The sequence below is a fragment of the Carettochelys insculpta genome, chromosome 6 (genome assembly GCF_033958435.1).
Source record: "Carettochelys insculpta isolate YL-2023 chromosome 6, ASM3395843v1, whole genome shotgun sequence".
NCBI lineage: Eukaryota > Metazoa > Chordata > Testudines > Carettochelyidae > Carettochelys > Carettochelys insculpta.
The window spans coordinates 92,032,285-92,048,302 of NC_134142.1; the positions used below are offsets into that span (position 1 = coordinate 92,032,285).

The following is a 16,018-nucleotide window of genomic DNA, read 5'->3' on the forward strand; positions in this document are numbered from 1 at the left end:
TAGTTAATCAAACCCCCTAGTGTCTAGAGAGGCCTGTTTTTCATATAAGAGGTGGGAATTCACAAAATAAGTTTAGTATAGACTCATTTAATGATATTGTCTTTCATAGTGCAAATGAATTGTAAGAATATAGGTGAGCTGGGACTTGACCTGGAGCCCATTGTTTGAGAAGAGAGTTTTTTAAAAAAGGAAAAAAAAAACCCCTAACTTTAAACAATTAGGCCAAGGTTGTGCTCTGGTTTGTGTAACCATGCAATAGAGCAGGGTTTCCTAAACTTTATATAGTTAGGGCCCAGGTTTTTTCAGCACCTGTTTTTGTGGTCCAAAAATATAAACGCATATAAAAAAATACATTTTCATTGCTTATTATTTATTCACAATCATAATAGTACATAATAATATAAACCTTGACATAAAATACTTAAGTGCCTAACATTGTTATTACCTTAATTACATGGGAAAATATGGAATGTACCAAATTAATAGGATCATACATGATAATTTGCATATTTGATAAGGACCGGTATTTTTTTTGAAGGACCGGTACTTGGCCACGGACCACGCTTTGGGAAACGCTGCAATAGAGTTTACAGAGAGGTACATTTCAGTCCCCACTTTGCATGTCTATGTAGAATCTGCTCCTGTTCTGGTTGGGGTGCAGAGGGATAAAAAGGAATGAACACACAACAGGCACAAGCAAGTTCTTAGAAGATGAGACCCCTCCTTTAGCTCCTTCTCCTCCCCCACTCCCCGTGTGCAAGGCAGCAGAGTTGGGTAGGCACTACGCATAAATGAAGTACTGGACTACTTGCAACTCTGATCTTTCTGGTCTTGCTGACTGCATCCCTCCTCTCAAGTGTGAAGCCTCTACCCTCATCTGACTCAGGGTTCTTTCATTTACAGTTCTGGCCCTGGGGCACAGTCAGACAGTACTAAACAGGATCACCTCATTAGGTCTGATTTAGGCTCAGATGCTGCAGTACTGCTCCTCTGGGAGTGGAGGCCGTGGTAATGCGTGACCAAGCAGCCTCCTTAGAGCAAAATACTGTTTATTTAGAACAAATGCATTTTGAGGAAAACAGAATTTCTCAACAATAAATCAGCCTATCACATAATGCTTGCCAGATATCTTCCTCTCTTCTACCAGCATTTAGGCCCAGTGTTCCGACACTTAACTTTAGGTCTCTTGCTGTCCAATGGAATTCTCACATGTGAGTCAATCACTCAGACGCTGTAAACGGCGCATGAGAGTTAGGGACCAAAGTATGGGATTCACAAAAGCCAGCATGATGAGTAGGTGCTACTTAAGGGGCCATTGGCAAATGCTAAGGAGAGGATTGGGATCTAAGACCTGCTCCTCAAAAGGAGCTATATGTGAAGTCCAGCCTAAAGAAAGGCACTTTTCTCCACATGGGATTCACAGTCACAAATATGCTCCTAGACTTAAGTGCCCATTTCCTTGAAAAAACAAATGCACAAAACCCAAGAAACTGATCCTGCTGCCCATTCTGCACCCTAGCTCCTGAGTCTAGTAGTTAGCATACTCACCTGGTAGATGGGAGTTCCAGCCCTGCTCCAGTTAATTGTTGACTTTTATGCAAAGTGCAGTAGCTTCAACAGGTGATGTTGAAAGATGGTTTTACCCTAGGATCCCCTATAGCAAAGTAGGTCAGGCCATTTCTTGTGATGTGAGAGATCAGGATGCAAGTCCCTACTCTGATTCAGGAAGCATGGATTTGAATCTAGACCCCCAAATTCTGGGTGAGTGCTTTAGCCTTTTGGATATGGGGGTAGCTCCTCTGCTTGTGTTTTGGACTCCACACAGCAGAAGCTGTCCTAGCTCCATCCAAGACAGTCACAGCTGTGTATACAGATTGAAAACAAGCTGTATACACACAGTCTTTCAGCCTGCTTTGCTCTCCAGCTCTTTGTTTATTCATTGAGAAACCCCAGAAAGCTTCCTCCTAAAAGGAAGAGAAGTAAATAAAGAGAAGATCTGTTTTTCTTCTGACAAATGTCTGATTGAATGGAAAATAACTTTCCAAATATGTTCTGTGTAGTACAGATAACATGGCAGCCTTGATGCCAGCCTCATACCATAACAGTGTTACCACAGTGTTCACTGCCCATCAGTCCAGCCTTCCAGGGTTCCCATTCCTACCAGCCTGAGATACTACATTCCAGTAGTATAGGAGGTCAGAATCTATAGTAACAGGCCGGAGCAGAATATCACTTCTGTATCTCTGACACAACTGAGTAGCTTTTCTTTCTCCTTTCAATTGGAGACGGGGGGTGGGGGTGGCCTGGGGTGGAGCTGGGGGAGGGGAGGATATTGTCCTGGCCCTTCCCTGGGCTGGGTGGGTCACATGGTCGGTGCCCCCCCCCACCCGATGTGTTCTCCACCCCTCACCCTTCAATTAAGGTGAAAACAATTTGAACTCAACACACAGAATTCCTGCCTTGGGCAAAAGGGAGTAAAGGTGTGAAATCAAACAGTAGGGGTGGTTGCCAAATGCAAGGAGATTCCCACTTGCCACACAAGATGCCAGCTGGAAACATCTAAGACTGAAGGGGGAGAAGGAATGATCCCAAGCTAGGAGGCTGTCTGGAGTGTGAAAGAGATGATTAAAACAACTATTAGGCTATGAGTATGTGTGTAACAAGGTTCTTAATGTACTAAGATTAAGTGGCATGTTTTGTTTATTGTAGCTTAGTAAGTTTGATCTGTCTGTTTTCACTTGCAATCACTTAAATCCTGTTTTTTATACCCAATAGAAACACTTTGGTTTGTTATCAAGCCCAGTGTAAATAATTGTTGCGGGGGCAGGAGCGGGGTGAGGGAATAGGACATCAACTACTGTTCTTACCTCTCCTTCCCTGATAAAGGGGGCTGGCTGTGTGAGCTCTGTGTAAAGCTTTTGTACAAAGTAAGATAGATTTATTTGAGAGTTTGTTACTCTTTGCAGCCATGTTCCTGGGTGCTGTACGTGGGTGAGTCCTCCCAGATCTGGTTCAGTGTCTGTGTTGCTCTGCTGGGGGTTATTATCCAACTCTGTGCCTTGGCCAAGGGGAGACCAGAGCTTCTGACCTAGCAGGAGTGCCCCAAAGTGTTCAGTGACATGACCAGCACATCGGGCAATGGTCCCAAGGGGACCACTGTGATGGGACCTGGACCTGTCACAGCTCCAGCCCTCTGCCCCCATTCTGAGCCCCTCCCCAACTGTGAACACTTGCAGGGAACCAGTCTCAAAAGTATCCAACGCATAAGCATGGATAACTGTGGCCAGGGTCCAACCCTGTATGACTCTTCCGCTGAGAGGCCTGGGGAAAGAGGAAAGTCATACAGCACCACCCTTTGGGATTGCACTGAGAGAAATGTGTGGAAGCACACTAAAGATGAATCACTGCACTTAATGCTGTTTACGTGACACACCCAGGTATATAACAGTTCTGATGGGCATCCAACGTATTTGAGGATATTGGATTCTGTTAGAGTTGGCCTAACACAGCCTATTTATTGTGAGTTCATAGAAAAGGCAGGTTAGAAACCAGCTGTTCATCACTGAACACTTTAGGTTGAGATTTTCAAAGCAACCTGCAGGATCTCAACCATTAATTTTAATTAAAGATATATGGCTAAATACTCAGATACGATGGTGAATGAAAACAGTACCTCTGAATTCACCATTGGTGAGATTGTAAGTGGAATATAGTGACCAGTTCTGGTGTCCACATTTTAAAAAGGATGTTGAAAAGTTGGAGAAGTGCAGAAAGGAGACACAAAAATTGTTTGGTGGCTGGAAAAGAGGTCTTACTGTGACAGGCTTAAAGAGCTTAATCTCTTTAATTTATCAAAAAAATAAGGAAGATCAAAAAGTGATCTTATTCTGGCATATAAATACTTTCATGGGAGAAAATATTCAGTAGTAATGAGCTCTTTAATCTAGTGGAGAAAGATGTAACAAGAACAAATGATTGGAAACTCAAATGAGAAAAATTCAAATAAGAAATTAGGCACAGATTTTTTACAGCGAGGTTGAGTAACCTTTGGAACAAACTACCAGGGAAGTGGTGGATTCTCCATTTTTTGATGTCTTCTACCCAAGGTTGGATGCCTTCTGGAAGACATGGTTTAGCCAAGCTCACATTATGCTTTAGTTGAGGAACTGGGAGCTTTTCTGGTTTGTGGGGAGGGGAGGCACTGACTGACACAAAAATCAGTTGGGGACCACATGCAAGTGAGAAGCAGAACAAAACAAAACAGAAAAAACCCTCACAGACATGGCCCTCAACGGATAAGGAGGAAAAAAAGGGAGACACTCACCTCAGTCATGCAACTCAGGACACAAGAGTTCCCGTTATACTTTAGCCCCATAGGTGGGAGGCAAGGCTTAGGGCTACACCTCCACCCCCAGAGGACCAAGTAAACCCCTCTTGGAGCCTAAGGTTTGCAAAATACTTTCTCAGGCCCCTCCAGTATAAATACTTTCTCAGGCCCCTTAACTCTGTTGGCATCATTGTGGTATACAACATAGCAGTATAAGAACCAGGTCTGTACCCAGATACTTGCTGCATGTCCTCCCTGGCCACCTGTCTTACCCTTAGAGACTGATACCTCATGGCGTACCTAGGAGAGATGGTGGGAGTGTTCATACTGCAAACAATAGAGCATATGATCCACCCCCCATGGTCCCTTCTGGGTCTCTCAGTCAGATCTACCGCCCATGATCCCTTCTGAGTCCCTCAGCCACGCTGTCCCTAACACATCATTGGTTTGGTTGGCAGGGATTGGCATTGACCTCATATTCTGCAGGTCCAGGGAGACTATTACCATCAACACTGGGTGGGGGCAATGTTCCCTGTAATCTCAGTGCTTGAGTGACCACCCAGGAGAAATTCCGGTGCTGCCCAGCTGATTAGCAGAATGGCCACAGCAGGCAGCATGTGTTTCTACTGATGGCGCACATCCCCATATGCCGTGGTGCACATAACAAAATGTATTCTGCTCATGGATGGAAAAATTAGAACTATTGGGAGTGGGGGCTTCCTGCGTTCTCTTGCTGTCATATAGCATCCTGCCTCCACTTTTTGCCAAGAGCAGTGGGCATTATCCACTTGCCCACCTCTGCTCCTGTCCTGGGTCTCCCAGGAGCTGCAGCACAAGGCCTGTTGCCCATGCAGCTGAGCCATAATCACCATGGCCAGAACAGCAAACTGTTCATTGAATAGCTAGGGATTCTGCTTGTGTTCTGGCTTGCACTTGATTTGAGCAAAAAGGGGGGGCGTGTTTTTTTTTTTAAATAGCAACTTTGTATTAGAATCAGGGTATGCACTGACAGTGGTTGCCTTGTTCTTTGCATACCTTACATGGACAGCTTCGGCTTCAGCACATCCTCCAGGAGGCAGGGAGGCATTCAATATCAATATCCCTTCCCCTCAACAATGGGGAATTTTGAGGAGTAAGGAGACTTCGAAGTAGCCTGGGCACTTTGAAGTACCCGTGGGTGGGCTGCGGCTACACGCAAGCCAGCACTTCGAAGTTGGCCACTTTGAAGTTGCCGCTGGGGGGAATTAGCTTAATGAAGTGCTGCATATGTGCCGCAGCACTTCATTAGTAATTGCCCAACACCGTACTTACCATGCTCCCTTCAAAGTTGGGAGCTAGTGTAGACTCAGCCAATATGTAGCGATAACAATGCGGATATTGCTTTTTCCGAGGTCTAACCTAAGAAGCAAAACAAAAAAGCAGTCCTGTAGCACTTTAAAGACTAACAACATGAAGTTGATGGATTTTCATTCCAAATGGCTAAATATAGTGTCTTTCATGATGAACAGTCAGAGAGAGGTAGACATCTTAGTCTGCATCTTCGCATGCATGTGTGTGCACACACACACAGGCCGTGTCTACACTAGCCCCAAACTTCGAAATGGCCACGCAAATGGCCATTTCGAAGTTTACTAATGAAGCGCTGAAATGCATATTCAGCGCTTCATTAGCATGCGGGCGGCCGCGGCACTTCGAAATTGACGCGCCTCGCCGCCGCGCGGCTCGTCCCAACGGGGCTCTTTTTCGAAAGGACCCCGCCTACTTCGAAGTCCCCTTATTCCCATCTGCTCATGGGAATAAGGGGACTTCGAAGTAGGCGGGGTCCTTTCGAAAAGGAGCCCCGTTGGGACGAGCCGCGCGGCGGCGAGGCGCGTCAATTTCGAAGTGCCGCGGCCGCCCGCATGCTAATGAAGCGCTGAATATGCATTTCAGCGCTTCATTAGTAAACTTCGAAATGGCCATTTGCGTGGCCATTTCGAAGTCTGGGGCTAGTGTAGATGTAGCCACACAGTGCTATAGGGCTGCTTTTTTGTTCTGTGAAGATACAGACTAACACCGCTACTTTCTGCTCTGTGATTAATAAGCAAACTGTGCCAGCGACCCAGTAAATGTCCAAAGGCACATTCCACCAGCATTTTGCATTTGCTAAGCTTCTTGTTGAACCGCTCTTTACTGCTGTCTGGGTGGCCAGTGTATGGCTTTATGCCCCATGGGATCAAGGGATGTTCTGGGTCTCTCAGGATCACTATTGGCATTTCAATGTCATCGGTGATTATTTTGCAAACTGGCAACAAAGACCCTGATTGGAACTCTCGGAATGGACCTGTATTCCTCAAGATGTGCACATCATGCGCCTTTCCTGATCATCCCACACTGACGTCAGTGAAGTGTCCCTTGTGATCCACCAACACTTGCAATACCATTGAAAAGTGTCCTGTATAGTTTATGTCAGTGGTGGGCAATGTATGTCCCACAGGCCACAAGCAACCCTTGGGTTCTATGTGTGACCTGCATGACATTTTGTTTAACATTGCCCATGTGCAGCATTGCCAGGTTGCTCTGGTTTCCATCTGCATGGTTTTTTCCTAATGGTATTACTAAAGTGATACGCATGTGAAGTGAAATGCATGCTGTTTACACCCAACATTGATTGTGAAAGCCATGCATGCCCTCTGCATCCAATCAAAGTACTGCTATGGTTCAGTCAGCACATCCTGCAGATTCTAGGTACGCAAATACATTTAGCAAAACTACCCTGTGCCATGTCTTGGTTGTGTCACGGACCCTAGCCCGGTCCCCGTTCCTGTTCGTTGTCTGACCGCATAAGAGACAGGCAACACCAGCAAAGTCAAAATCACTTTCTTTATTGCATTGGCACCTTGCAATACAGAGTAGCCCTTCTCCACCTGGAACCAGCCCCGCCTTACAAGTTTCAGCTTTGTAATTTTATACAGCATTTGCAGAAGCACCCAAAGCAGATCTTATCGGTTTATTTTCTGTGGTTCCCTTTTATGGCACTATGGCTAAAGCACAAAACTTTTCCTGTAATTCTTTAGCAACTTCTGACTGAGGCAAGCCTTTTTCACTTCCTTATCTTACTTCTCGCCTTGTACGTGACCATCCCGCTTTGCCTTAATGGCGAGACTGTCCCAAAATGCTTCACTAGTTATACTCATTTCTGACAGTTACAGCAATCTTGTGGCCCACTGAGATAAAGGAGGACCATTCATTCAGCCCACTCACTAGTCTAGGTTGCCCATCTCTGGCTTATATAGTCTTTGGGAGTTGGTCTGGTGCCATGATACCAGTTCCAAATTGATTGCTCGCTGACAAGTAGCAGTCTGGCATTGCAAGCTTCACAGTGCAATAGACACTTGCTCCTCTACTGTCAAAGTTTGTCTCATTTTAGTATTGCTGTGCTTCAGGGCTGAGAAAAGCTCCGCACGAAGTTCCCAGAAAGTGACCTCCTGCATTCATAAATTCTGAAGCCAATGCTCCTCATCCCATAGCTGCACTGCTTGTTTCCTGGGACCAGAAATAGCATTCTAGCACGTCCAGTTGCTGCACGACTGTGGGATAGTGGTGGATAGTGGTGGACTGCTACTGTCTTTTCATCGACCGTAACACAAATGTAGCTGGAATTGGGGATCTCTTCACCTCTCCCTTTTTTCAGTTTTTCTTCTCATTTCCTTAAACTCCTACATACGGTGACCGTCTGTCCCATTTTTACCGGCACAGTCCCTTATCTAAGCTGTCTCACAGGTGTCCTGACTTCTTTAGAAAAGGGGCAAATTGTCCCATATTTCACAGGGCTCCTGTACCGCAGCACCTGGTGTCTCTGGGCTGCAGCCCCCGCTGCCAGATAGCTCCTCTGTGGGGCAGGTGTCCCACTCCCCAGCACCCCATGGCGGCAGCCCCCGTTGCCAGCAAGTTCTGCCACAGGGCATCTGCCTCATTCCCTGGCATCCCACACTTAGGGGAGACAGCTCCCACTGCCAGAGAGCCCCTCCAATGGGTGGATGCTTCATTCCACAGCATTCCACACTTCAGGGAGACAGCTTCTGCTATTTGGAAGCTCCTCTGCAGGGAAGTGGCCTCATTCTGCAGCACAGCAGTCCCTGCCAGGAACCCCTGCCACTGCAAGGAGATTGTGGAACCCCCATCCTCTGCTGTCCCTCATGGGGAAGCTACAGTAGGCCCCATTGCCGAGAAGCCCTGAAAGGAGAGCAGCCCATGAGCCCTGGAGGCCACGTGTTTACCGTAGAGGATGGTGGTCATCACCCTACTCTTAGGCCTACTTTCCAGCCATTGTGGGAGTTCAGAGTGAACACGTGTTTATATATGGTGACACATATACACAGTTTCAAGGAGAACGGTGGATGTTTATTCTTCATTTTTTGGTTTGTGTAACCTTCAATCTCAACGGTGGGAATGAGCATGAGAGCTGCTGTTAGTGTTTTTGTTTGTGTGGAAAAAGAGGAAGATCAATTTTTAAAGTAAGACAAATGCACATTCTGGCCCTGGTTTCTGTTTATTTTATAACTGTTTTAGTCAGTGGAAAAAGCGATTAGTCAAGTAAGGAACACTTGTATGAGCTTCAGAGCTCTTATTGAATAAAAAAAAAGAAATATAACAGCAACAGTTCTATCATCTAATATCTCATAAAATCTTTAATCACAAAGTTTTATAAACAATAAAGTGAAGGGGAAGAAATTAATCTTAAACTTTTTTAAAATTAAAGTTTTTTTTAAAACACAGATATGATTTGCTTTTTTAAGTTTAAGGCATGGAGTCTCCTAGAATTTATTTTTCTAGGTGATGCCATGGAATTGCAATTGTTACCAGCTCTCCTAATTTTATTTTGATATTGATTCTTTTCTTAAAGCTCTAGGTGCTGGAGGCAGCTGATTACAAGAATATCTGTGTTTAAAAAAAAAATTATAACATAAATGGTTGTAAAAAAATCTGAAAACATGACATAAGTGCAGGCTAAAGGTTCAGAAGACAAAGGAAAAAAATCTAAATTATTATTTTTAATATCCCATTATTTTTAAACCAAGCTCATGATTTTTTTGGAACTTGATGCATGATCTTGAAGTATCTGGGGTTAGCAGCACTGATTATGCTACAGAAATTTGGCTGGCAGAAACTCTCCCAGCATGCGATGCTTCTTAAGCCATGCTTTCATCTCTCCCTCCCCGGTGCCCCTGCCCAACCCTCTTGAGTAAGTACAGATTTATATGAGACCAGAGACCCCACAATATTTCCACTGTGGAATCACTGGCCCCTCTTTCTCCATCTGGTTCCGCAGCCCTGGAATGTTGTTGTGTTCCAATGTAACTAAATATGGTTGGCACGTAAACTCCAGTCTCTCTTGTTCTCTCCCTGGGTATCTGGGATTTCACAGGCCATATCAATTTGCCGGATGTGGTAGACAGCATATGTCTGACTCCCCTGGTGTAGGGGGTCAGGACTGAAGACTATGATGTAGTTTGTTACTGGAATTTCAGACAGTAATTTGTGGTACCAACCAAAAGTAGCCCTTGGGGATTCCAGTTTTTGTTCATTTTGACTGGTACCTTTCTTCCTTTCTTCTATCTTCTCTTTCCTCATAGCACGGCAATGAAGACTATTTACTCAACTGTGGCCTGGATTTGAGCCTTTGTAGCCTGGAGACAGGAAGCAGCAATGCGGTCATGGACTAAAACTGCCCTTGTTTATCCTGAGTGGCTCTTGGCAGACATGATGGGTACATGGGCAAGTGTCATTTTTCTGCATGCTACTCAGTGACGCCCATCTCAGTGACTAGGAAAACAGTCATCATAGCAAACTGCAGACACCTCTTAAAGCCTGTGGGGATACCTTTCCTGTGTAGAGGATACCCATCTGTGTCACAGGAAATGATATGGTATCTTAGACTGTCCCTTGAGATACGCCAAACCTGAGCTGGATTGCATTCCAAAAGGGTCTACACATACTGGTCCCCATGTTGATCACTGGCTTTGGGGCGTTCCCTCTCCTGGAATCAGAGGGAATTCAGTCTTTTTGCTTCTCAGACACTTAATGCTTCTTTGCACTCCTCATTGCATTCATCCCTGACCTAGATGGGACACTTGCTCCTAGACTGAATGTTGAAGCCTGCCTTTTGGCATCACATATATATGTGAGTTTCTCTGCTTCCAAAAATACTAAAAATACTGAGCAGAGTGTAATGTTTTCCTGAGAATTGTTTTAACCCGTGCAGTCAGAGAACGAGAAAGAGGGCTGTGATGGCTCTTGATAATCCTTATATAACCCACAGCAGTTCCAACAGGCTCCACTTGAGGCCCCAAGTCAGACATTGCTTGGTGCTTCCCTTAGAGTACTTCCAAGTGCAAGTTCATCATAGCACTCCATGAACTGATTTGGGTTTTTTGCTGCAGTATTTCCTAATCAGTTCAGTTCTCTTCATCCTAGGAGGTCCTTCATGGGAACTGAGCATTTTTGCTCTAGAATGTTACATGGGAAGGTAGGACGAGGCCCATGGATGGGGGTGGGGGAGGCGGAAGCAAAGATGGCAACTGCGCAGGGGTCCCTTTGAAACCTCACAGAAATGCCACTCTGTGCAGCTGTATTAGCTGGGGAAGGGAGCCCTGTGCCATGCGCTGGGCAGCACTAAGGGCTGACTACCCTCAGCCCTGTCCTTTCAGGGACACAGAGCGGGGCCTTCCACACCTTGTCTCCAGGCCTGCAATGGTTGTTGGCTCCAGTGACTGCAAACAGGAAGGATGTGCATGTGGCTTCCCTGCATCTGCAGACCAGCTCCAGCTCCTTTCCTGTCTTCAGTGAACCAACAGAGGGGGCCAAATTCTCAGCTGCTCCACTAACTGCACTAGAGCTATGCCCATTTACATCAGCAGGGAACTTTGCTGAAGGTGTACCAAGGGTTCAGAGGGTAATTACCAGTAGGCTCAACACACATCGCAGGGTGCAGGGAACTAAAGAAGTTAGATGTGGATAGATCTAGTTCGTGTCAGTGAGCAGGCCAGGACTGATTTGTAGAGACAATTTTTCCAGCTTGATTCAGTCCAGTTTTAAATGACTCCAGCAAAGAAATTTCCCACCCCTTCTCTGAAAGAGTATTTTACAATCTAAACAGATTGCAATGTCTGGAAGCTTAATCTGGTATTCCACCTGAATTTTCCCTCACTTAGTTTCAAATTCATCTCATTTACACCCTCTTGTACCACTCTACATATTTTCTTTTGCTCTCTGGTATTTTTCCCTTTCAAATATCAGTAGGCCATTATTGTAACCCCATTCTCTATACACAGTTTGTTAGCGAAGCAATTAGCTTTTTTAATCTCTTCTCCTAAATCTCTCTTTCTCGTCCTCCGATAATTTCATTTGCCTGCTAACCCTGGGTAGGATACGTCTCCACACACAAGCCAAAAATCTTCACTGGAGAGTCAGAGCAAAGCACCCCCATTTTGTAATTCTGTATTTTTTACTTTTTTTTCTTTTTCTTAAACAGCAGGTTTCCCACACAGCAGGGGAAGCTGGAACATGGGCACAGCATCAATGATCTCCAGCTCTGGGCAGCCTGAGGAGCCTCAAATGAGCCCTCTAACTTGTGGGACTGAACTGTCTCCTGATCTTTAATAAGCTCATAATTTTTGTCCCTAAAGCCTGATGCTGAGCAAAAGCAGCTTCAGCGTCACAAAACCAGCAAGAACAATGCACAGCAATTGTGTATTTTTGCTCAGAAGAACTCTGGGAACATGCTGGCAAAGACACTGAATTAACTCTCTCACTCTAGAAGACATCCAGGCCATTCTTAGACACCCTTGTTTCCAATGGCCATGTCTACACTAGCCAAAAGCTTCAAAATGGCCATGCAAATGGCCATTTCGAAGTTTACTAATGAAGCTCTGAAATACATATTCAGCGCCTCATTAGCATGTGGGCGGCCGCGGCCCTTCGAAATTGACGCGGCTCGCTGCCACGTGGCTCAACCAGACAGGGCTCCTTTTCGAAAGGACCCCAGCTACTTCAAAGTCCCCTTATTCCTATCTGCCGATAGGAATAAGGGGACTTCAAAGTAGCCGGGGTCCTTTCGAAAAGGAGCCCCATCTTGATGAGCCGCGTGGCAGTGAGCCGTGTCAATTTTGAAGTGCCGCGGCCGCCCACATGCTAATGAGGCGCTGAATATGTATTTCAGAGCTTCATTAGTAAACTTCGAAATGGCCATTTGCATGGCAATTTTGAAGTTTTTGGCTAGTGTAGACATAGCCAATGAGAACATGAACCTCTACCACGTGACCTAAAAGCTTGCTGGCCATTAGCTAAGGCTGTAGAGTAGACTTATTATTCTCTTCTGTAAGTGGTCTCAGGTACAGTATACTACTTCCAGAAGGAGTATAGCCGTGTCTACACGTGCACGCTACTTCGAAGTAGCAGCACTAACTTCGAAATAGCGCCCGTCACGGCTACATGTGTCGGGCGCTATTTCGAAGTTAACTTCGACATTAGGCGGCGAGACGTCGAAGTCGCTAACCCCATGAGGGGATAGGAATAGTGCCCTACTTCGACGTTCAACGTCGAAGTAGGGACCGTGTAGTCGTTGTGCGTCCCGCAACATCGAAATAGCGGGGTCCGCCATGGCGCCCATCAGCTGAGAGGTTGAGAGACGCTCTCTCTCGAGCCCCTGCGGGGCTCTATGGTCACCGTGTGCAGCAGCCCTTAGCCCAGGGCTTCTGGCTGCTGCTGCGGCAGCTGGGGATCCATGCTGCAGGCACAGGGTCTGCAACCAGTTGTCGGCTCTGTGGATCTTGTGTTGTTTAGTGCAACTGTGTCTGGGAGGGGCCCTTTAAGGGAGCCGCTTGCTGTTGAGTCCGCCCTGTGACCCTGTCTGCAGCTGTGCCTGGCACCCTTATTTCGATGTGTGCTATTTTGGCGTGTAGACGTTCCCTCGCAGCGCCTATTTCGATGTTGTGCTGCGCAATGTCGAAGTTGAACATCGACGTTGCCAGCCCTGGAGGACGTGTAGACGTTATTCATCGAAATAGCCTATTTCGATGTCGCCACATCGAAATAAGCTATTTCGATGTAGGCTTCACGTGTAGACGTAGCCTATGTGTTACATTTATATATATATATCCCTGGTATAGCTTCAAAGTCCCAAGAAGAAAATGTCTGCCTTGTGTGACATAGCAGATCTCTGCAGAGCTGGACCTCCCAGTCATAGACAGAAAGTGATTCTGTTTGACATGCGGAGGAGCTGCTTTGTGGAAGGAACCTGAAGCTGGTGCCATTTCTCAGGTTCTGCATGAGTAGGTCTATATACCCTGGGAACAGTGCATGCTACACCCCTTAGAAAAGTTAGCACCCAACATGGCTCTCTAGTGACCCTGAATAGTGGATGCAGAGGAGTTTTGGTAGCATCAGCCACCCTTTCTCATCAAGAAAAAGATTCTTAAATTGAGAAGAAAAATGAGAGATGTTAGGACAACCCCCTGCTCCAAGTTAGGGGGAGCTAAGGAAAAAGATTGGGGTCTGATATTGCTGAGTCCCCCAGCAAGGTGTATTTAGTTATTCTTGAGTACTGGGAAAGATCCACTAAGCTGCTCGTGGTACTACATTGAAACCACAATTGCTTCTTTGATGTGCAGTGAATGAGTGAATTTTCCCTTTGTCTCATGCTCCTGTAAGGCTGTCAGGCTTTCCGCAGCCTTTGAAGAGGGAGTTTGGGGCCATCATTGGAGATAAGGGAAAAGCCTTTTATTAGGAAACACATCAGTTGAATATTTGGATGACAAGTTTTGTGAGCTACAGATTACTTACAGCTAACTATGGTAAAAGAGCCCAAGTTCTAACTAAGGTGCTAATTCCTTTGCCCTTTGGATTCCCTTCCTGACTGCTGCTTGGCTCTAATTCTACCACTGGCTTTTTCTTCCATACTTTGCATACTTCTGTAAGTAGAAATACTGCAAAATTGCTGTTGTTCAGCTAGTCCTCTCCTTAACTTTAGTCCACAGCCTTTTGGACTTCGAACATACAATCATGTAGAGCTTTGACATCAGTGTGTTTCCATTCCCTTGGGATACTATAAACCTCCTTGAGATTCACCTCTCTCAATCTCCTTTTGCTGAACCACAGAGTCCATTTTTGACCAGTACCCTTCAAAGCATCTCCTTAAAACATGAATCATTTGGTTGCCCTTCTTGTATATTTTGGATCTTTGCTCTGTGCTTCCTATAATACAGTGACCAGATTTGAACATGCTATTCTAAAAGAAACTATCCAGTTGCGTTATCGGATGCCAAAATAATAACGTCTGTGGGTTTATACTCCATAGCCCTCCATCTGCAGCCCAAGACCTTGTTTACCTTTGTTACTACTGCCAGATGTTCTGTGGATAGTGTTCAGGCATGTTGTGGTGAATGTTGCCATGTCAGTGAATTTCAGCACATTTAAGCAGCTTTGAAATAGTTCTCTTTTTCAGCCAGTTATATACAAATTAAATGAACTTGGGTTGACACTTTGCGCTTCCCTTTCTCGACTGCCCCCTTTCCACCCTGAATTACTACCTGTTACCAGTTGTGTCCACGGGATTCCCTTCTGTAACTCTTTCCTTTTGCCATGCCTCTTCCTAACTGACTACTTTGCTGGAATCGCTGTCTACAAGGCGTTTTTTCCAAAAAGTAATGGCAATTCTTCTGTCTTTAATAGCAGCCTTACCAGTCTTGAATCCTGCAGGGAATAAGAGCAGACTTATTGAAGAGGCAGGGAGGAAGGGAGGCAGGGAAAGGAACAATCTGAGAAAAGATTCTGATGCTCTCCTGTTTGTATCTGCTGCAGATTTGCTGACAGCGAAGGAATATCATTGTCTGCTTCAGCTGCTCTGTCCTGACTTCCCAATGGAACTTACTCAGAAGGCGGCAAGGTGGGTCTTCATCCGTTCTTCTCTTGATACATAGATCAGCCATATGATGGGTTTAGGCCCTGGTACTGAAACAGTTAAAATGTGAGTAAGGACATATAGAGTATGTCTATGTTGTAGCTGGAGGTATAATTTCCAGCGCAACTAGACATTCATGCAGTAGCTCTTGACACTGCAGCTACACTGCTATTTTTAGCATACTTGCTGTATCTAAGTTAGGGCATGTACATCTGCCCAAACTGCAAATTACACCTTCAGGTACAGTGTAGACATCCCCTTAGAGAAAAGGCTTCAGTGGTTTTAAGGCAGAGAGACACCAAGATTTGCGATTGTGAAGGGGGACTTTCCTTAGCTAATAAGACATGTTCTGATGTTATGATATGCCAGGAATGAAATAACAGCCTGATCCTAATATATCAACACTGTCATCACTGGTTTTGTCTACTTTTAGAAAATAAGGTGTGCATAAAGCAGTGGACCTACAATATTTTAACAAACACAGTTTTAAGTATTATTGTAGATAGCATTTAACATATTTAAAAACACGTTTCTCCCCCTTCTTATGTTGATCGCAACAAGCTACACATTTTACTAAACCCTATCTGCAGTAGTGTTTAAATCATGTTAGTTAGAAACATATTAACCAATCTATTTTAAAAGAGTTTATTTTCATACCCTAAACAAGATATAAAAGGGAAAGATGGCTCAGGACACTGCTATCATAAAATGGAGCGCTCCATCTCAGACTGTCTCTACACTATGAAATAAAA

The 16,018-nt window shown here is 45.2% G+C and overlaps 1 protein-coding gene across 3 annotated transcripts in view; it reads left to right on the forward strand.

Moving 5' to 3' along the window:
- CSTPP1 (centriolar satellite-associated tubulin polyglutamylase complex regulator 1) overlaps positions 1-16,018 on the forward strand; it is a 133,454-nt gene that overhangs the window by 97,904 nt on the left and 19,532 nt on the right. For all 3 annotated transcript variants that reach the window (XM_074997621.1, XM_074997620.1, XM_074997618.1), the window contains one exon: positions 15,167-15,251. In XM_074997621.1, coding sequence (XP_074853722.1) covers positions 15,167-15,251 — 85 coding nt within the window. The remainder of the gene's footprint in view (positions 1-15,166; positions 15,252-16,018) is intronic.